The 23,421-nt window shown below is 35.8% G+C and overlaps 2 protein-coding genes across 2 annotated transcripts in view; one reads left to right on the forward strand and one right to left on the reverse strand.

The window, feature by feature from the left end:
• The window catches only part of PIGF (phosphatidylinositol glycan anchor biosynthesis class F), a 31,643-nt gene extending 20,347 nt beyond the window's left edge, over positions 1-11,296 (reverse strand). The window contains exons 1-5 of the mRNA XM_063077718.1: positions 11,219-11,296; positions 10,097-10,228; positions 8,989-9,237; positions 7,715-7,806; positions 6,175-6,291 (exon numbers count right to left, since the gene is read on the reverse strand). Of these exons, the coding sequence (XP_062933788.1) occupies positions 6,175-6,291; positions 7,715-7,806; positions 8,989-9,237; positions 10,097-10,228 (590 nt within the window). The 5' untranslated portion in view covers positions 11,219-11,296. The remainder of the gene's footprint in view (positions 1-6,174; positions 6,292-7,714; positions 7,807-8,988; positions 9,238-10,096; positions 10,229-11,218) is intronic.
• Positions 11,297-11,476: 180 nt separating this feature from the next.
• CRIPT (CXXC repeat containing interactor of PDZ3 domain) lies at positions 11,477-22,010 on the forward strand. The gene is made up of 5 exons (XM_063078709.1): positions 11,477-11,570; positions 16,172-16,237; positions 16,991-17,045; positions 20,537-20,640; positions 21,111-22,010. The coding sequence occupies exons 1-5, from the start codon at positions 11,555-11,557 to the stop codon at positions 21,173-21,175; spliced, it is 306 nt and encodes a 101-aa protein (XP_062934779.1). The 5' UTR covers positions 11,477-11,554; the 3' UTR covers positions 21,176-22,010.
• The last annotated feature ends 1,411 nt before the right edge of the window (positions 22,011-23,421 follow it).

A 23,421-nucleotide genomic window follows, 5' to 3' on the forward strand; every position in this document is an offset into this window, starting at 1 on the left:
TGGGTAATCTTTTCATAGTTAAGGAACACATAAACATAGTCAATAGGGCTGAGAATAAATGGCTCATTGTTCTACTGCAAACAAACTTATGAAGTAACTAAAGCAATGTTACAGATCAATCTCCATGACAATGAGCTCCAAGCACCTGTCCAAATTATTTGACTCCACTGAAATTCATTGTATCAACTACTAATTGAAATAAATAGAGCATTTTGAATGCCTACTATATGCCAGACACTATGTCAGGCACATAAGGATAGTTCACATTAAGCACTTGTGGCTTAGACAGGCTATCATCAAAAGTGTTTGTTTAAATGGATTTGATCTTTTAAACTGTTGATCTCTTCATCTAAAGAAGAGAGAGTATACAATTTCTACTAGTGGCTACAGATATTTTACGGAATTCCAATATAAACCTTTCCCCTCCCCGCTGAATGAATATTAAAACCAACGCCTCTTCACTGCCAAATTTTTGTGCTCACATTCAGGCTAAATTAGCTATTTTTTTATATGAATAAGTTTTTGGTCATTCACTATCTTTTCACTCTTAATGTCCACAGCGTTTTTTTTCAATATAAAATTTATTTCAATACAAAGATGACAAAAAGAAGCCTGTTATTATTGTCTACATAAAAAGAGTGTTTCACCTTAATAAGATCACCACAGATTTGTATTTAGTCCTACTCAGGAACTTATTTAGTTCACCAAAAGTGATCAGGTTCTAACCTAAACACTCAAATAACAGCATAAAATAACCAATAAATCAAAAAGAAAGCTTCAATGAAAAATAAAGGTCTGTAATAATCAAACTATTATTTCCCTTTATAAAAAAGCCCACAAATGAAAAAAACCCACAATAATTGTAACACCAAGGCAACAAACTGAATTAAATTAGTATGAATTTAGTATTATATTCAATAAGTATACCAATAAGAAGTTGGTAGAATACCTTAAGAAACCAAATGAATTTTCTACCTTCAAGTTTTTTTATAATAGCATTTTTCCTTTCTGTTTCCTGGAATAACTTTATATTTACCTTAAGGAAAAATCTTGTTAAAATAGTGTCATTTAATTATGTGATAAATCTCACATAGTATCAGAACTGATCCTTTACTCTTCGAATGTAATTCCTACACAATTTTCAAGTTCAAAGTTTTCATATGATTTTCATTTGCTCAATATTAATTAAGTTTTCAGTCTTCATATGATTATCATTTACTCAATACTGTTTTCTATAAACGTCCAAATAAATACATTAAAAGTAGTATATAAAGTTATTTCACTTAAAAGTTGTATAAAACATTAAAAATGTATAAAAATGTTAATTCAACACTGAGTGAGATTCCATGCCAATTCAAAATTGGCTTGTTCACACTGAACATCTGAATTATATTTCAATAATACTAAAAGGGCCACCTTTAAGTTAAAAAAATACACAAATTTCTGCTGTGTTTTATATACTAAAACAGGATAAATGATAAAAATACTTAAAGCTCTAAAATATTCAATCAATATTTTAAGGCATTTTAAATACTTTTTATGAATTAGAACTATTTTGTAAGAACTCCATATTAGAACTTAAATTTCTGTTCTAAATTATTATTGTGTAGGAAAAAGTATGTATTATTCACATATTTTGTACAACCGACTTAAATAATAGAATTTTTTGAAATTAAAGTTGTGATTCAATATGAACAATGCTAACTACATATTGGCACAATTTCTATCTAATGAGTAATTGTTTTTTGTATTTCATATTATCACTGCAGAACCATCAGATCTTTAACGTTTTTAATATTTTTGCATCAAAGTGAACATTTAAGGCCAACTCTAATGTTAAACGACTAATTTGTCAAATTAATTACTTCCTAGCTCATTGAAAATTTGATATGCTTTCTATAACAAAATACTTGAAATGATAAAAGTTCTAGGAGGAAACTGAACTATCACTAATGTACAGTGGAGACACGAAGACTAAGTTCCCCTCTAACGACAAAGTTCAAGCTGACTTTACACTAAATTAACGGAAAAGCCATTACTCCTTTCCTGTGGCTGTCTATGTGCTACGTGCACTCTTTGGTCTTTTACCTAAACTAGGAAGAGGTACTGAGACAAACCGTAGTCAGGATTGAAAGTATGATATGCTCCTGGACATTTGTTAATCCATTTGACAAACATTTCTTGAGCACCTATGATTTGATTTCACTCATCTCACTCAGTTCTGACAATAACCCTGCAAAGTAAATATTAGTTTTATTCTAATCATATTACATATGAGGATCTGTGAAGCTACATAACTTGTCTAAGATCACTTGGCCACTAAGTAGTGAAGACAAGGCCGAAACCAATTTTCTGCCCTTAATTATTGGAGTCTTCTAATTTCTATACTATCAGATGATCTAGATTCAAGTCCCAGCTTACTACTTACCGGCTACAGAGCTTGGACAAATCACTTAACCTGTCAGCTTTCTAGCATCTTCATCTAGAAAATGGTAGAAATAAGAGTATCTCGGGCCGAGCCCGTGGCGCACTCGGGAGAGTGCGGTGCTGGGAGCGCAGCAACACTCCCGCCGCGGGTTCGGATCCTATATAGGAATGGCCGGTGCACTCACTGGCTGAGTGCCGGTCACGAAAAAGACAAAAAAAAAAAAAAAGAAAAAAGAAATGAGTATCTCACTACATTGTTCTGAGAAATGCTATGACATTTACGAAAATGCCTTAAAAGTTACTAAAATATTTTTGTATTACTACTATTTCATGCCATGTCTTATGTGATTTTAAATAAGTTTTTTTGTATTACAAATTGATTATTTTCAGCCATAGTCCTCTAGCAACTCTGGTTGTACAGTCTCTGGAAATTTCAGAAGGATAATTTTTACAGTCTACTGAAGTTTAAGTGTCATCCGGGCTAGCCAGTTAGCTCAGTTGATTAGGGTGTGGTGTTACAACACCAGCATCAGGGTTTGGGTCCCAGTACCAGCCAGCCACCAAAAGGAAAAAAACAAAACAAAAATAAGTGGGACTGGAGAAATCTAGCAGCTTCTTGATACGGGCCTTACTTTTAATAACCAAAAAGTAAAATTAAGTATTGGCAAAATCTAACTCATTAGAATTTTCATTTTGACTAAGTAATGCATTAATATGACACAAATTTCAAAAGATAGCAAAGGAGATTCAGTGGAATGTCTCCTTACCTTGTCTTCTAGCTTCACATATCCCCTCCCATGAGACAATCAGTTTTATCAGTTTCTTTATGTATCCTTCCAGAAATATACAGGTATATCTATACTATCCTGTCATCTTTTCACATAAATGTATATTTTTTCACCTTGCTTTTTTCCACTTAACATATCAGTAAATAAAGCGTTTGGGTTGTTTTTGTTTTTTTAACAGCTACATAGTACTTGTATTTCAAGGTGTAGACCAAATTTAACTTAACCATATCCCTTACTACAGGACATTTAGGTTATTTTCAATGCTGAAATCAATAATCTAATGCATTCAATATTTTGTAGGTGTGCAAGTATATCTGCTGGATAAAATCCTAGAAGTAGAATTTCTGGGTCAAAAATGTACGTTTGTAATTTTTATAGATATTACCAAACTGCCCTTTATAGAGTTTGAACCAATTTATACTGCATAGTTTGAACACTGGCACTTGCTTCCCCAAACCCTTAACACCATATATTATCAAACTTATTGATCTTTGCCAATCTGTTAGCTAGAAAATGGCATCTTCCTTCCTATAATTTTCAGTTTTGCTGTTATATATCCTTCTGAGAAGAGATAAAGTGCTGATCGGTATGAAAACAAGACGACAACAGATTTATCACCAAATCTCAGAAGATTCAAAGGGTAAATTTTAAAATGAATTTAAAAATTTTTTTTAATCAGCAGAAAGTAATAGGTGTTATTACAAGACATGGTTCAGGCTAAAAGTAGAAATAGGGTTAAATCTGGCCAGAAAACTGCATATATATTAAATTTGTGATAAGTTACTATGAGAAACTAAAAATAATTTCTCTCTTTGTTTCCCTTGAGTTTTAACATTTAATTTTTTTCAATTTTAAACATTAGGAATTTATATATACAGTCAATCCTGCTATAGTGCTTCTTTTGAAGATTCAAATTTGTTTCAATTTAATTGATATATTAAACAATATGAATGATTCCATCTGTGAAAAACACTAAGTTTAAACACAAAAAAATGGCATCCAGTTGCACCACATGGCACAGGAATACACAAAACATATACATCCTTCAAACATGTACCAGCTAATCAAGACAGCATGCTATAAGACAGACATATAGATCAATTAAACAGAATTGAGAATCCACAAATAAAACTATGTGTTTATGATCAGCTGACTTTTGACAAGGATGCCAAGACCATGCAAGGGGGAAAAATAGCCACAAATGTGTTAGAACAACTGGATAGCCACATGCAAAAGAATGAAGATGAACCCTTACCTCACACCATATACAAAAACTCACACAAAATAAATCAGACCTAAATGTAAGAGCTAAAATTATAAAACTCTTAGAAGAAAACATAGGAGTAAATCTTCATCACCTTGAATTCAGAAATAGATTATTAGACATGACACTAAAAGCATGAGCAACAAAAGAAAAAAAATAGATAAGTTGGATGTCATCAAAATTAAAACATTTTGGGGCTGGCCTGAGGCTCACTTGGGAGAGTGTGGTGCTGATAACACCAAGGCCACGGGTTCGGATCCCAGGTAGGGATGGCCGGTTATCTCACTTGGGAGGGCGCGGGGCTGACAACACCAAGTCAAGAGTTAAGATCTCCTTACTGGTCATCTTTTAAAAAAATAAATAAATAAATAAAAACATTTTGTCTTTCAAAGGGCACTATCATGAAAGTGAAAAGAAAACCCATAGAATGGGAGAAAATATTTGCAAGCCATTTATCTGGTAAGGGAGTCGTATCCAGAATATATGAAGTACTCTTACAACTCAATAATAAAAAGGAAAATTACCCAATTTAAAAAAAGAGCAAAGGATCTGAAGAGACATCCAAGGAAGATATACAATGTGCAATAAGCACATGAAAGGGTGTCTGACATCATTAGTCAGCAGGGAAATGCAAACAAAAGCCACAATGAGATAACACTTCACATCTCTGCTCTCCTTGGAGTGTTCCCTTCCAAATCACGCAAAAATACCACGTTCATTTCAGTTTCTATGCTTTCATCCATTCACTATGCATGAGGTGTCTTTCCCTTTCTTGTTGGTCTCACTAGATCTTATACTCCTGATCCAAGTCTGTCATGGATCATTCACCTCTCCAGCTCCATTCTTTACTGGTCCCTAACCCCTCAGAGTTCCAACAGTACTTATTGTTGGAGTTACACAGTTTTAGCCTCATATTATTTGCACATTTCATTCTTGTCCCTTGAATAGTGCAAGTTCCTCAGGGAAAAAAATCATCCTAATACTTGGGAATCCACATAGAGCGTAGCATAACACAGAGCACAAAGTAAGTGGTCAAGAAGTTTTTGCTGCTGGGTGATGAGTGGGACAAAATTTTGGGCACCAAATAATCTTCTGGTTTTCTAAGAACTCAACCATTTTTGGTATATATCATTTCAATGCCTTTCGAGAAGCTAAAACTTTAACTTAGCTATGCTGAAAAAATATACATATATGATAGCTAAGGAAATGAAATCCTATAAACTTGTGCTCTGTTATCTTACCACAAAAAAGGCTAAACAAGAAATTATCATTGTTATACAAAACAGTTTTAGATTGTGGACCTCATTTCTACATTATAAAATGTATGTAAGCAATTTTATTTGTAGCAATTTTATCACCGTGTCAAATTATCCTAGAGCAGTGGGTTTCAAAGTTTTCTTTTGATAGTACAAACTTTTTTCCCCCAGACAAATGGCTAAGAGGAAATCTACCATACAGAAAAAAAGCAGAGCTGATCTTGCTAAAGTGGAGAGAGGGGCCTGTAGTTTTGCCTTCTTAGGTCCCCCTCAAACCACTGGTTCTCTGTCCCCAGTCCCCAACTGCTTTAAGGCATTTCTGAGAACCATACAGTGCTGAGAAACACTCGGAATAAACACCAAATTGTCATGTATAGAAAAATACATCATTAATTTTTTAAAATTTCAAACATCACTAAAATATAAAATTAAAACTTACCCATTTCTACTGAAAACTCTTAGCCATGCTTTGAGGTTTGGTCCTAACAAACACAAACAAGGTACAGTAGTAAAAGCAGACAAAATAACTGCAAATAAAAATGTTTCCAATACCAACCTAGAAAAAAAAAAAACTTTATTATTTTTTTAAAGTGTTAAAGGTGCATGTACACACATACATAATCTTTGTTACATAGACTTAAGATAAAAATATTTTCTTATACTTTACTTTGAAAGGTAACATGAGTCCCACCAAAATGCTGACTATGAATAATTTTACTACCAAAATACAAGCTTTATAAAAACAGTCTAACAAATATCTGGCTTTAATGACAGACTTCAGAAGTATTAAAAACCGTAATATTCATACTGAGACTTCCACTGCAAGAAACCCCATTGCCAGGTAACTAGCTTTCTCCCTCATTAGTCTCTGGAACTTTCTCTACAACCAGTGGTTCAACTTTAATTTATATAGGAATCACCTGGAGAACTGGACAAACTAAAGATTGAAGGGCCCCACTGCTGGAATTTCCAACTGAGGCCTAAGAATATGCATTTTGATAAAATGCTGATGTTACCAGTTCAAAAATCACATTTTGAGAACCACTGTTCCAAACATATTCATTCTACTCTAAGATGGATTAGGCAGAGACCACCACTTCCCATTATCAAACTCTTGTCCTCCCCTGTCTAGAAAAGAATAACCTGTTAGTTTAGTGTGTATATATATATAACTATATATACATATACATAAAAACTGTATACATAGGGCCGAGCCCGTGGCGCACTTGGTAGAGTGCTGCGCTGGGAGCGCGGTGACGCTCCCGCCGTGGGTTCGGATCCTATATAGGACTGACCGGTGCACTCACTGGCTGAGTGCCGGTCACGAAAAAACGACAAAAAAAAAAAAAAAAAACTGTATACATAGCTACATATATATGCATACAAATATATATAGTCATTCATTTCACCATGATCATTAATCACTGCTAAACTGAAGTTTCCCAAACTATCATAAACACTATATAAGAAATATTCATAAATTTGGTTTCCACTAATCTAAAATAGGTCAGTTTTGAAAAAAGTGTCGAGTTAAATTTTACCTTAAGACCATAAAAAATGGCTTATTAAGTATTTGAATATAGGAAGCTACTGACTTTCCTTAAGAAAAAAACTCTTCAAGTACTTCGGAATCACACTTACTAAGAATTTATATGCTAATTATAACTAACTTACAAGTATCATTATAGAAATTTCCCTTAGAGGTTCTAAGGGCCACACATTTATTAGTATAGCACAGTTTCTCATCTATCCTCCCTCCTCCCAACGTGCATTTGAGTAATAGAAGCATTTAATAAATTAAGTTATTCCAATGTTTTTTAAAAGAATAATACAGCTAAAGAAGTGCAATGATGTTGCTATCCTTACTTGATCTGTTAATTAAACACACCATGGTTTTTCTCTAATGGCCAACAGAGTTATTCATTGTTTGGTAAATCAGTGTTTTATAATATAAATTTAAGGTAAAATTTCAAACTTACTCTATTAGTGGTGCTCCATATAGAACAAAAATTACATGAAAGGAGAAACAAGACATAAGAAAGTAGACACAGCATTTCAAAAGTCTGGTTACCTAAAAGAAAAATGAATAATTTGAAGACTCAAGAGAACACCTAAAGGACAATAAATCCTTCCATTTTTTTCCTACAGATACAGCTTGTTCCCATAATGTGTAAAACAGCTGAATGTTCTTTGGATTTGGGTATCTTCAAGTCAGATCACACGTCCTATGCCCAGTCACATACACAGCCCTCAATACAGACCATAAAAAAACCTAAAAGGCAAATATTGCTGCTTACCCTCCTCCTACCCCCATAATCCATCCACCCACCCAACAGTAGAGTCAAAAAGGGTTTCTGTTTCTATGGAATATAGTGAGCCATGCTGTTAATTGATATTTATGAAATACTTATTGATAACAGGGCTAGGATACAAAAAACATAAACACAATCATTATGTTATGATACATGAAATATCTGCATGAAATAATGACTACAATAATTTTTCTTCATTTTAAAACAAAACTCCTGAGAAAATTGCACCACAAAAAGCAAAACACTAAATAATTCCCCAAATCACGTTCATATTACATTATGAGCCATATGAGAAAAAGACCTGAACATCTATACATAAGCATGTGACTTGTTTTATTTGGAGCTTAAGATACAAAACACATACTGAGCTTTTTTAATCATAAGGCAGTAAAGGTGTTTTACATTACCAAACAGAGTGCTCACACATCGTATTGAATAATGTTAAGTGAGGACATTATTAAAGTAATAGTCAAGTGTTACACTGCAGTGAATATTCTAGAAAATTGATTCTAATACCTGAAAACTTAAACTGTTTAGTCAAAGAAGGACATGTTCAACACAATAGTTACCACATAGGCCTATTTTGTAATTTCTGAAAAACACTTCAAGAGTTTTTCAGAAATGCAAAAATAAATGAAAATAAACTGCAATGTATTATAAAGTTTAAAGATCATCAATGGTGACACAAAACAATGATTATACAGGCGCACAATGCTAAAATACCCACTGAAGAAGTCATAATTCCACAATAATATAAAGCAAGGATCTATCAAACATTGTAGGCAGCCTTCTAGAAAGTATAAGGCTAATTAAAAAAAAAAAATTCAGGTTCCCTTTACTCACTTTGAATAACCCAATGAGTGCTTGACTAATACTTTATTTTTCCACTAAAAGAAACACTAACTTCATCCAAAAATCAGTTATCAAGAAATAAGGCTTACCTTGTACGATAATGAACTTCTTTTAGAGGATGCATTTGGTTTCACTACTAAATATAATACTAGATTGACAACAGTTACTAAAACAGAACAGATGCACAACCATGTCAAGTGTGTTTCCAATATTGAGAAGTTCTCCAAGAAGAATGATGGAATGAAGATGCTTAGGATGATTGAAAATATGCAAAAAAGATGCATATACAGTAGTCTCTTGATATCAGTGTCTTTCATGGTGTTTTCTTGAGTGGCTATCTGATGAAAAACAAATTAAGAAAAGAAGAGTATATGCAATAATGACTTTTTCCATTGTCCTATTTATGCTTCAACACCTAAGCCATGAATTAAAGTCAGTTTTCTATGGGCAATGCATTTGCTTGAAAACACAGAAAGACACATACGTGTAAGTGAACGGTTATAATTAACGTTCTATTTTACCTTAGATTTTCGTAACATGGTACAAACATCTCTCAGAGTCAGAAAAGGACAAATTTACTAAGTCCTAAAATATCTGTAACTGCTTTCTGCAAAAGGGTCATGTGGAAGGACCAATTAAGCAATTCACTTTACTTTTTTTGCCAAAATCACAGAGGTGAAATCAACTATATAGATTAAATGGTTGCTCCTACTGAAAATATAACCTATGCCGTCTAGAAACCCCATGAATACACTTTAGCTAAATTGTTGGTGCCTTTTTTTTTTAATCCTTGTTTAACATCAGAGTAGTTCGCATCTTCTAGCATATGACAAGTATCACTTAATGCACACCTGAATATTCAAATGGTGGCCAGTGCAATCAAGAGTTTTAAAGAACATTACTAAGGGATCCCAATGCTCCAGAAATATCAAAATGACACGTCTGTTACAGGTGCTAAAGTCCAATCCAAAGTAGACCATGAACGGAAAGAGAAAATTTTACTCTATCTTTAAATACATGTATGTATTATGTATTTAATTTACCTGAGAGCTTATACATTGTCTTGACTAATGTTAAGTAAGGACTTTATTAATTTAAAGTAATAGTCAACATGTTACACTGTGGTGAATACTTCAGAAAATAGAAATATTCCGGAAAAAATATAAATACACCCACACAGGGCCGGCCGTGGCTCACTTGGGAGAATGTGGTGCTGATAACACCAAGGTCGCGGGTTCGGATCCCTATATAGGGATGGCCGGTTATCTCACTGGGTGAACGTGGTGCTGACAACACCAAGTCAAGGGTTGAGATCTCCTTACCGGTCATCTTTTAAGAAAAAATATATATAAATAAATAAGTAAATAAATAAATACACGCACGCACGCACGCACGGGGGCGGGGAAGAGAAGCACCCACAAGTGCAAAAAAGCAAAAAGGGTCAACCAGGGTCCTATCTTATTTAATTAACACAATAATTTTCAAAGGCAAACATTTTACTGATAAGGAAACAGGATAAACAGGCTAGGAGACATGTCCAAGGTCCTAAGCGCTTACGCCTACCTCAAAGCCTAGCCTCTTTCATAGGACCATGTATACACCAGCGATCAAGAGGAGAACGGATGGCAAGAAGGGGCAAAGAAAAAGTTACTCCCAGATTCTATCCTTAGCTGACTGCGGGCGGGCAAGGGAATCAGGAATCCATTCTCGCAACAGATTCCCCTTCGGACATTTTTCTGTGCCACCGTCAAAATCCCAGCTCTCAATAGCAGATTTAGATCTAATACAGTGAGCGGTACCCAAATGTTTGCTGGATGAATGAAGGAATTGCCCTTCCTGAAAAACCAGCACCGCGTTAGGCCCTGGAGTGCCCCCAGGACGCCTGTCGGGCGCGCCATCGATCTGGCTTGGCCCGAATCGACAGGCATCATTGCAGTGAAGGCGCTTCTGAGCCGCTCCGGGAGGAGCCCGCGCGGGAACCGTAGGACCCGCAGCTGCAGCCCACCCCGCACGGGGTCGCGGGAGGGACTTTACCCAAGCCTCAGCTGGCGGGAGAGTAGGCAGCGAGGACCAAGCCGAGAGGCATAATTCAAGAGCACAGGTGTCGGGGACAAGGGAAACTGAGGGACAGAGACAGAACTCGGATCCGAAAGAGTGTGTCCATTAGGGTAGCCCCCGGGGAACTCCGGAAGGGTGGCGCTCGAGCGGCCGCGGGCGCTGCGGTCGGGAGCGCGGAGGCTCGCGGCCACTTCGGCAGCTGGCGGGCGTGTCCTGCACCCCCGGGAGGTGAGCATGCAGGACGCTTGCAGCCGGGCTTACCTAATCTCCCGCCCGCCGAAGGGAAAGGGGATCTACCGCCTCCCACCATCAGGTACGACGGGCTGCCCGGCCCTCGCGCAGGCGCAGGTTTGTGGGGCGGAGACCCACGGACACACAGCCAATCGTAGAAGGGGAGGGGCGGTCAAATCAAGCAGCCCCGCCTACCCGTCACGTTCATTCTTCCCCGGCTTTCCAGGTGTGGAATAGGCGGGAGCGGAGGGGCAAGAGGCCGGAAGTGGGTTGACGTAGCCCGGAAGAGGCGTCCTTCCCAGGCTGTGGTGTTGATGTTTTCAATCTGCCGCTTCTTCGGCGGCGAAGGGAAGCGTCGGCGGAAGGATGGTGTGCGAGAAGTGTGAGTTAAGGGGTTGCTTCTGCGAGAGGACGAGACTGGGAGAACTCCACTGGACCCTCCCGGGAACTTTGCCCTCTTTTTGTTTCTCCTTCTCCCACAGGTCTCTGATTCTAGCCTCTGTCCTGCTACACTGTCCTCTGACCATTCTTGCCCCTCCCCAGCAACCATATAATCCTGTATATTTTGAATTCTGAATGGTGTCAGTTCTTCACCTCTTGGTCTATTTCTGTTGCCTTCCCCCAGCCCCGGCTGTCATCCTATGCAGCTTCTTGACTGGCTCCCTCGCCAGTCTAGGTTTAAAATGGACCTTAAAAATCACTTATGCAGCATCTAGAGCTGCCAGATTTGGCAAGTAAAGATGATTCTGGACACCCAGTTGAATTTGAATTTCAGATAAACAACGAATAATTTACCCCATACTGAAAGTACAGTGTATGTCCCATGTAATATTTGAGGCTTGGCCCAGTTTGCTGTTCCTTACTACAGTTAAGTGCTTTGTCCCATGGAATATTTTGGACATACTTCACTAAAAATTTATTAATTGTTTATCCGAAATTTAAATTTAGCTATGTACCCTGTATTTTACCCGGTAACCGTAAATCAGCATCCCATCTAATGGCTTAAATGCTCTTTGCATGAATACCTACTGTATTGAGGTGGGGGGGGTGGGAGAGTCTCACTGCCTTCAGAACAGTGTAGGTATACATCTCTGGCTTTTTGAAAAAAATTTCCCCTCAAATAGTTGCCTCCCAGTGATTCTAATGCACACTCTTGAGAATTCTAGAAAATGTCTTATCGTGTTTTCGTTGTTATTGTTGTTTTTACTTCACAAGCTGTTTGTATGTTTTAAAAGTTATATTCTCAAGCCTCTTTTTTTCTCGGATTAGACATGTCTAGCCGTTCTGTGACAAGGTTTCAAGTCCTCTTACCCTGATTACAGTCTGTTGAACATGATCCGTTTTGTCTATATCCACTTAGTAGATAAAACTTTGGACATCATGAGTTTGGATCATAGTTCTTATATTAGGTAAAAGAATGGCCTGGACACGTTACTTAATATTTTTGGCCTCAATTTCACATTTGAAAAATGTGAGTACTGTAATACATAATTCATGGGGTTTTGTGAGAATTAAATGAAATTAGGTCGTGCCTGGCATAAAAGTGCCTACTGTGTACTTAAAAACTGGTCATTTCTATTATAACCCCCTTAATATGTGGTACTCAGTTAAACTCTGGTCCATTCTGTGTGAGGCAGAGTAAAACTAATACCTCCCTTTTTCTAGATACTATACCATGTACCACTGTTGTCTCACATTAAGGTTTTTTTGTTAAAATAACTATTGGGTTGTAATTCACACACCATTCAATTCATCTATTGAAAATGTACACTGAGTTGTGTACCATTAGCACAACCAATTTTAGAAACTTTTCATCATTCCAAAAAGCATATTAAGCTTTTTGACACCAACAACCTTTAATTATGTTCCATCCTGTACTTAAGAACTTTTGTGGATGGTGGGTTTTTTTTTTTTTAATATGACTTAAATATGTTTAGATTATGCTCCTGCTCTGATATTTTTTCTTCTTATGTTGTGTAGTTACACATTTCTTCTTAAATGTGTAACTTTGGTCTTCTAGGTAATTTGTGTTAATTCTGTACATTTTAACTTTAGAGGACAGGACTTCTGCCTAGTTTCATTTGTGTGTAACGCTCTTTACACTATAAATGCTTTGTCACAGGGAAGTTGAGGATACTGGGCAAATTGTGAAAGTTAATTTCCCGAGGTGCATAAAAATGTTGAGAATCCAAGATCTGGTATAGTATTAAAATATACAGATTTGGTTCTGGGACATGATATGTCTCATAAAAAATCATTCCCTCTTAGTACTACTTTTTACTTCTCTGCTCTTCTGACCCTTTATTATTTCTTTGGTTCAATAACTTCTGACTTCATGTATCATCTTATTCCTCAAATAAGTATATACGCTATTATATTTTGTTATATCTCCCAATATAGCAACTCATTCCATTCACCCTGTAAATAAGCTCAGATCTCCCCTATATGTAAAGCTACATTCTCAAGCAGCTACCTTAGCTCTCTCTTTCCCTTCACCATAAATTCTTTGAAAGAATTGTCTTTGTTGCCTCCACATTTTCACAATTACTTCTTAGAACTTTATAAACTGACTTATCTTACCACACTACTGAAAGAACTTTCAAAAATTCAGCGGTGATCTAATCACCATGTTCAAGGACCTTTCTTTCAGTCTTCCTCTACTCCTCTGTACCTTTGATACTTTAACTAGCTTTTGTTTGAGTTTACTTCTCCCTGTGCTTTTTTTTTCCCCCTTTAACCATTATTCTCTCCGAGTGTTCTTATTTCTCTTTCTTCATTAAAGTAGATGCTTCCCAATGATCTTTGACCTTCTTTTGACTCTTCTTGAAGAGTTTTGAAGAACTCCTTTTGATTCTCTTTTGGAAGTAGCACATCCGTGCTAATGAATGTCTAATCCACATCTCCATCCATGACTTCTCTTCTGCCTAAGCACCAATTAAGCAGTTTTTTTCTTAATAAGACTGGGAAGCTGTACCTGGTTATCTAGTAGTTTAATACTTCAAAAGCTGAGAATTCATCATAATTCACAAATCTGTACCTTCTCTTCCATAATTTAATGACATATCCTCCCAGTCAGTCATTCACAAAGCTTCAATCACCTTTCATTCATTCTTCTATCCCTTTGTAAAACTGCATCCAGACAGTTGCCATGTCCTGCTTATTTTACTTAATTAGCCTCTCTTTTCCCTCTTCAGTATCCTAGTTGAGGTCCCTTTCACTGTGAATTATATTAATATGATCTGCTACCATTCACCTTGCCCCTCACAGCTTTCCCTTCTTGTAGATTCTTTTCTCTCTAAACTGTCCCATATGCAAATAAGGACCTCTGTGGAAAATTGCATAAATGAACCAATTGGTAGCACAGTTCGTTGGTACCAAATGTGATTAGGGGATTTACAGTTCCTAAACTCTGAGATCTTTACTACTATTCATTGGTCTTTTTTACTTTAGTCAGCTCTCTCACCTTTACTCCCTAGTGACTATTCCAAACCTTGCAATTATTTAAACTTTCCCCTACCCTCATCCACTTCATTCTCTATTGAAAAATACCTTTTTATAGGTATAAAAAAGTGAGGTTATCAAAAGGGAACATTCACAACTTCTTACTTTTACTATGCAAATAAACATATCTGCATCCATACCCATCTTATCTTTTTTGCATTTTTTTTCCCAAGGTAAATTCTACTCATGTGCCTTTTTTGCCATCCCTTTTCACCTCTTCCAGTTCCTTTATCTGTCTCTATATCCTCTGGAATCTTTAATCAGCTCCCCTTCCATATAAAAGTGCCCATTTAAACCCTGACACCGCTCTCCCCTCTTGCATTTTCTCACCTTTCCTTTTCATTTATGCAGCAAGTATTGTACTGCTACCAATTGCTAGACACTAGCACCAAAGGGTAAGGATCTTGTCTTATCCATTCTTGTTCATCATTATGCCAGGGTATGGCTTAGAGTAAGCACAACAGATGTTTGAATTGAACCTAAACATAAGTGCAATTTATCATTTCCCTAATTTAAAACATTTAATACATTCGCAGTCTGCAGAGAATGATTTGGGATTTCTATACTTGGAGGCTGGCATTCAAGACCCTCCACAATAAGGCCCCACTTATCTTTCCAACTTCATCTTCACTGACCCTTATCCTCTTCATCCTTTGGCCAAACCAACCTATTGTGTGTGCCCATGTGTACGCTGAGTTTTCCATGCCTTTTCTAGGATGTATCCTTTGTCTAGTTTGCCTTCATCCTCTTTCCTCCTCCTCTTCCTTTGCAGTCACATTGCCACCTATTCAAACCCTCTCTGTTGCCTTCTCCAAAAAACTTTCCTGGGTTTCCCTAGCCAGGGTTATTTCTTTCTGCATGGGATTTCTCTGAGTACTTTAGCTCTCAATTTATTTTAGCGCTCAATTATTATACTTTCTATTTTCTAGTTTATATTTCAGTTGAATGGTTCTTAAGTTTTGGGGGAATCTCTGATCTGTGAGAGTCTGGTGAAGGTTGTAGACCCTTACCAGGAAAAAGGTTTGTGTCCAACTTCACCTTGTTCATGTATCTCCTGAGGTCTGTCTGTGAAACCCAGGTTAAGAACTGTTGTTAGGAGAAATTAGTATAGTGTAATCTTCTTGAAATCTAGAGCTTTGTTTGATCCATCACTTTATTTTTTTCTAATACTCTGTATAGTGGTTTATACATCATAGATACTTAGTAAATATTTATAGAATTAACAGATGTATCAGATTTGTTTAAAGTACAGACAGTGAAAGACTATTATAAGTCATCTTATTATCCTAAAATTTTTACTAAGGGTCAGTTATCCATTGCCCACAGTTAATAATTTAAGTCTCAGTTCACTGGCCCCTACCCCAGCATTAATAGGCTGCTACTGTAACATGACTGTTGATGCCGTTATGAACCTTAGGCATAATGTAGTGTATTTATTAGGTAGTAAATTCTAATTCCCCTTTTACTATCTTGTTGTAACAGGTGAAAAGAAACTTGGTACTGTTATCACTCCAGATACATGGAAAGATGGTGCTAGGAATACCACAGGTATTTTATTTTATTTTATTTTATAAAATAGAAATTGAATCAAATACTTCCTGTGAATAATAGTATTTTAGCTTTTACATTATTTGTAAAATGAAATGTTATGTGTCCAAAGTATTTAATCTATTAAACATTAAAGAATACTGGGTCCCCCAATGACTTAATGTCTTCTATTTAGTTCTCCCAGTTACATGTATAGGTTTCTAACATGGTATGCAGGAGATGGCAAAATTATGAAATGATTTTCAAGGGATGACTATATCACAGTATTTAACAGCTTAATTGGAATCTGTATTTAATTTCTCCTCTCCTCACAGGATTTTTATATTCTTCAACAAATCATTTAAACTGTTTTCACCTTCATTATCATGAAATACACACAGTGAAGTATGTTTTCAAAGGGAAGGAAAAGAACCGCTTTCACTGAATTCACGATCTGTGACACCAAATAATGGCTGCTAGATTTTACAGTAGATAGCATAAATGTAGACCCATTCCTAAAAACTACTTTGAGTCTGAGAAGTAAAATGATTGATTTTAGGCAAATTTTTATTGTTTCCCTAATAAGTGTTTTCTTTTTAAGTAATGTCCTAAGAACCCAGCTATTAAGTCAAAATTTTAAAAATTTAGATACAGGCTGTTCTATTGTTAGGAGGCCAGAGAATGAACTTTTAATTCTCTAATTGTTAAATGTTATATGTTATGTGTTGAATGTGTAGAAGTAACCCACTATAATATATGTATATTTTGATACAGAAAGTGGCGGAAGAAAGCTGAATGAAAATAAAGCTTTGACTTCAAAAAAAGCAAGGTGGGTAAAAGCTTCCATAGAGCAGTCATATAAATTTCAACTCTTTTTAATATTAAGTCAGTGGAGTGAATTTGTCGTGCATCATTCCATTGTGGTAAAACAAGCAGTTCCTTGCATGCAAAGCCAAGCTATCTGTTATAACTGCTGGTTTCACCATGTTCCTCCTCACTGTATCGTTATATAAAGATATTAGTGCTACTCTCTATTTACAATTTCACCAGTAAACATGACTTTTATTTTCTCAGCCTTTCAATTATCCAACAAATCAGAGGCACAGGGAAATGTGGAAAGATGATAAGTTTTGGAATCAGACCTAAATTTGAATCTGGACTCTGTCACTGTCTAGCCCTGTGACCTTAAACAAGTTAAAACAGTTTCTTAACCTTTCTGAACTTTACTTGTTCATCTGAGGATGGGAATAAAAATGTTTCCCCTATTAAAAACAGTTTTTGGCCCAATCTTAAAAATTTCATGAACCTTCCAGTTGCCACTCCATTTCCTTGCTTCCCTTCACAGCAAAAGTTTTTAAAAGCCTTATCTCGATACTTTCTCAATGTCCTTAAATTCCATTCTCTCCTTCAGCCACTCTATTAATGCTTTCATCCCCACCACAGCCTGGAAACTGCTCTTGTCAGTACCACAAGTGACTTTTGAAACTGATGGCCACTTCTCTGTTTGTATCTTACTTAATCTCTCAGTAACTCTCTCTTTTTGGCAACCTTTATTCTCTTGGCTTCTGGGCACTGTACTCTCCTGGTTTTCCTCCTAATACCCTGGCTGTTCCTTCTCAAATCGAGTGCCTCAGGACTCAGTCCTATTTTTTTTTTTTTTTTTTTCTGTTTGTAAACTCTCCTAAAGTATCTTTAGTTCACAGGCATTATATTCAAACTGTTTGTTAATAAGTCCCAAATTTGTATCTCTATTTCTGACTTCTCGGCTAAGCTCCAAACATATATCTGACTGCTTACTTGACTTAGCTAATTTGATGTCTAACAGATAACCTCTTTCTCTTTCAGTCTTCTAATCATGGTTAGTGACACCAATCCAGTTCAAGCCTAAAAGCTAGAATTCTTCACTGATTCCTCCCTTTCCTTCACTTTCTATATCAGTAGGTTCTTTGGATCTCCCTCCAAAATATAACCTGAATCCACCTGCTTTTGTCCATGTTGCTGCTGTTTCCAAACAAGTGATGTTTCTTACTTAGATATTGTAATAGCTTTCGTACAATCTCCCTGATTCTTTTCTAGTTTCCTACAGTTGTTTCATAGTAACCAGAGTGTTCCTTTAAAAATGTCATGTAATTTCTTTGCTTAAAAACCTCTATTGGTTTTCTTTTTCACGTAGAATAATATCTAAACCTCTTAACATGTTCTTACAAAGTCGCCCATCATATGACCCCTTCCGCCTCTGTGACTTTTCATTGTAACACACTTCTCCTCATTCATCATACACCATCCCCATTAGATAAATCTACTCCATCTAAAGAGATTTGTGCTTGCTCTCCCCTCTAGAGCTCATCTCTCAGAGCTTAGAAAGAAGCTCACCCTTGGCTTCTTCTTGTTACTGGGTCTCAGCTGGAATATCACCCCTTCAGAGAGGGTTCTCTAACCAGCATCTAAACTAATCTTTTCTCTCCTTCCTTTCATCTCTGTCACATTAAACCTGTTTGAGTTTTCTGTGTAACACTTGCCACTATCTGAAAAGCTTGCTTGTTTTTTTATATTGTCTTCTTATTCTTCTCACCAGAATATCAGCTTGACGAGGGCAGGAACTTTGTCTACGGTGTTCATCTGTGGTATTTAGAACAGTAACTGGCATATAGTATGCACTCAGTATATATTTACTGAATGAATAAATACCTATTTTATGATATTATCCCAAGGATTAGAAATAACAATAGGAATAAAGCTTTTACTACATATACTGCCTGGCACATAGTAGATGTTTATTAGATAATGGATATAAAAGAGCATATTAGATTCAATCTTTAATGCAGTGTCACAATATATATTGTTGAATGATTTATTGATGTCTTCTAAGGCCATATAGTTTTTATTGACTAAGTTGTTATTAAGACTAAGTTTTATTGGCTAAGTAGAGCAAAAACAGATGATATGATTTTATATACTTCCAGTTCCTTTATGCTCCCACATTTACTTCTATATCATCAAAAAGTAGCTATTACTTTTGGGTACTCTAAATATCTCACTTTGGAAAGTGTACTACTGTATTGCTTTGAATCTATGATAGATACCATTATTTATAAGATGCATCCTTACTTTAAGAAAGACAAAACTCTGCCAATTAATTGTTAGATTTCAGAGATTAAAATATACATTTTAGAATGGTAAAATATGGTTTTAAGAAAAAGTAATCACCAGACATACAGATCCAAATAAATGGAGCTTATGGAAAGAAAGAATAGTGTCTATCTTCTCCTGTGGGGAGTAAAGTGGTATTCTTTTGGGTTTGGAAAAACTAACGTTTGAAAATGGGCCATTGTGCTGTACCCCCGGAGAAGACACCAGGTCTAGGACAGTGTTGGAATTCAGTCTGTGATGATCATTACAAAAACTCGTTCTGTAGTTACAGGAACAGTTTTAAATCAGAGTATTATTGCCGATTTAGGGGGAAGTATTTCTTCTAAAGTTATTTTGCACTACAGTCAATATGAGATGGCATTTTTATATAGTAGGAGCCCTTTTATCCAGAGGGATTGAGTTAGTTGACTGAAAACATCAGTTAAAGTAGGCAATCATTAAAGGATATACATACCTTTTTTTTAAATTAACGCACATAACTGTGGATGCACTTATCAATCAATTTGTATTGAGACAAGGCCTTTTGAGTATGAGTCTACTGATAAGAGTTCTACGTCATTTTCCTCCATAAATCATAACCAGAATATTTATTTTCCATATCTTTAAAGTGGAACAAAACTGACACTTGCAAAGTATGGTGTCCTTTTACTTAGAATTCCCCCCCAGTTTTTAATAGTTGTCTTACCCTTAACTAATTCAATAGCAGTTTTAATGATTCACACTTATGTGGTCATACTATAGCAGTCACTTAGTTTTTATGGAATCAGTCACTCTTTTGCACTCAACATTTTATCAGTTTCCATAATATTTGTATCACACAAATAGAATGACAAATATGAGGATTCTTCAAGAAGTTTGTGGAAAAATAGAATTAAAAGATAATACTAATCTTTCCATGAACTTTTGGAAGTACCCTCAAAAAACTAATATGAGCAGGTTTGGGATTAAATAAAACTGACTCTTTGTAAGCATATAGCTTACCTAGAAGGAGCAGAGGTGTGTGGGTATATTGTACAGTAGCCAGCTAGAAGAGAGCTATGCCTGTTAATTACAGAGTTTGATAGAGGAAATGAAGAATGTGGATTAATGCCATGTGTTGCTTAAGTGGGGTTATTTAAGAGTGTTTCTATTGTAGTATACATTTTTCTTTTTTTAAAAAAAACTCTCTAGATTTGATCCATATGGAAAGAATAAGTTCTCCACTTGCAGAATTTGTAAAAGTTCTGTGCACCAGCCAGGTTCCCATTACTGCCAAGGCTGTGCCTACAAAAAGGGTAAGTTTCGTTTAATACCATTTTTCTTTTGTCCTTTTTGTGACCCGTAAGGGGATCGCAACCCTTGGCTTGGTGTCGCCCGCACCGCGCTCAGCCAGTGAGCGCACGGGCCATCCCTATATAGGATCCGAACCCGCGGCGGGAGCGCCGCTGCGCTCCCCAGTGCTGCACTCTCCCGAGTGCGCCAGGGGGCCGGCCCTAATACCATTTTTCTATTCACATCAAACCTACTTCATTTGCTGCTGATTTGGCTAACAGAAAAGGAGGAGTAGGCTTTCGTAAATTCTATTAGTCAAATATTCTTTTTTCTAAGGCAAAATAAATCTTATAACTTATTTATAGTTAAAAGTATATATTTTCTTTTTCTCATTTCTGATGCTGTTAAATTATGTTTTAAGTTTCAGGAGTGACTTAAATAAGCCATACAGTTGGTATTATGATTTGATTGCTCACATTTTCTTTTGTTTCAGGCATTTGTGCGATGTGTGGAAAAAAGGTTTTGGATACCAAAAACTACAAGCAAACATCTGTCTAAATGCATTGATAAGTTTCTGGCGTTCTATATGATTTTACTTTCTGCTTTGGATTTTCAAGACATAAAATAGATGTTCAACTTAAAACAAATAATTAAGTTTAAACTAGCAAAGTTGACTGATATTCATTTTTTTGCTCACAAGAAGTTCTGAACAGCAACAATGTAACTAGTCTTCTGCCATAAGTGGTTATTTTCCTTACAAGCATTTTATTGAACTAGAATAAGTGACAAACTTAATGAAAAAAAGATTTCCCAGTTCTGTATGCATTTTTTATTTAACGTTATTTGTATAATTCTTTTCCCCTCCTCTACTTTATTTATACATATTGCAGAAGTGAGAAGGAGATTATAATATTTTGCTCTGAACTTAGTCCAGGCATAACTCTCCCCTCATTCCTTCACTGGTGGCATAGTTCTTGGAATGAGCAGTACCTTAATTAATTGCAGTTTCGTACGATATTTAAGTGTTTGAGGCCATTATTGCTGAGTGATCTCTTAGTAAATAGCCTGGACCCAAATCAAAGACAGGTTGGATTTGTGATTTTTTTTTTTTAATTGTTCTTGAAGCCCAAGTGCCAGTTCCTTTCATATGAGACCAAGTACTCAAGAAATACCCCATATGTGCTTATGAATATACTGGATTCCAGAAGAACACATATTACCTTGAATTCAAATTGTCATTAAAGCTAGGAGAATATTGTTCATCTATGCTGACATGTAATGAAAATGAATCTCCACTCTTTGGGAAAAGCTCTTTGAAGCAAAAACAAACTTTTTTTTTTTTTTTTACCTCTTCCCCTCCCCCCACCAAAAGAATTAAATAGAATAAATCAAACATCTTGACTCTTCTTTTTTTTTAATAACATAGACTGCTAAAAGACTACTTCAAGGTTTCAAATGAAGATTTTTCTTATTCTGCCTTCAGAGGTTTAGGACTTCAGTTTTTAAAACCGGTAGCCTACTATGGGAGACCAAAAAAGTATTCCCTATTTCCAACTGCAGTATATATAAATGAGCATCACTTTAAAATATGTAGAATAAATAATGTGGTAATATACATGGTATAGATATTGCATTTTTGTCTTAAAATTACCATGAAAAGTATTTAAAGTTTTGATAGTTTATCTACAATGTTTCTCAAATGGTGTTTTTCTAGGATACGTTGCTATTTGTTTATATCCAGAAAGATTATAAGCATAATGCACAATATTATAAGTAATATCTCTGAGGGTAGGAAGTATCCTCTCATACTTTAATCAACTTGGTATTTTTAATTAAAATCATAACGTGAGAGACTCATAACAGGACCCAGTCAGAGAGTGGTTCAGATCCACTAAAAATTAGGTTGGTTGACTTTGAGAAAAGTACATTTTTCAGGGATAAACTGGGGTCTGGACTTTCATAACTCACATTTTATATTCATGCCTTTAGTAGCTTCCTTCCATGAATGGATCCATTGGCTAGACTCAGGTTCTCATATGAAAATATTTGTTAGTAGTGTACCTCAGAACAGAATAAACATGCAATAAATCTTCATATTGTCTAAATAATAATAATATGACTGTCATAAATAGAGTAGAAGTAGTTACCAGATGAGAAAGAAAATCCCAAAACAAAGAAAACATGAACACAAAATAGTTTTTAAAAGGAAGGCATAAAAACAGAAATTATAGCAAAATAAGATGACAAAAATTAAGGCCAACCATAAATTTTAGCAAAGTAAATGTAAAAGTGATGAAAGGACCTATTTTTTTAAATTTCGGATTGTATTTAAAAATCCTGGAAACTGCTGGTTGGCTAGCTCACTTGGTTAGAGTGTGGTGCTAAGAACACCAAGATCAAGGGTTTGGATCCCATACCAGCCAGCTGCACAAAAAAAAAAAAAAAAAAGAAGAAGACTAGAAACCAATACCAGTAGAATACTTAAGTAAATTTTATACATTTATTCATTAGAATATATAACCACGAAAATGATAGATGTGTGTCCAGAATTTGTGTATCCATATGGAAAACATGGGAAGCTATAAGTACTGTTTTTCTCTGGAGTGGGTCTAAGAATTGAGAAAAAAAGAGACCTAACCTTTTACATCGTTATGCCAACCCCCTACTGCCTTTTAGTTCCTAGTTCCCTTACCTGGGAAAGCATGGGGAGTACTAATAATTTTAGTATCCTAGAAACATACATTTACATGTACATATATGCATCTACTTGTTTTAGGAATTTTAAGTAGAAGAACAATGTATAC

The sequence above is a fragment of the Cynocephalus volans genome, chromosome 14 (genome assembly GCF_027409185.1).
Source record: "Cynocephalus volans isolate mCynVol1 chromosome 14, mCynVol1.pri, whole genome shotgun sequence".
NCBI lineage: Eukaryota > Metazoa > Chordata > Mammalia > Dermoptera > Cynocephalidae > Cynocephalus > Cynocephalus volans.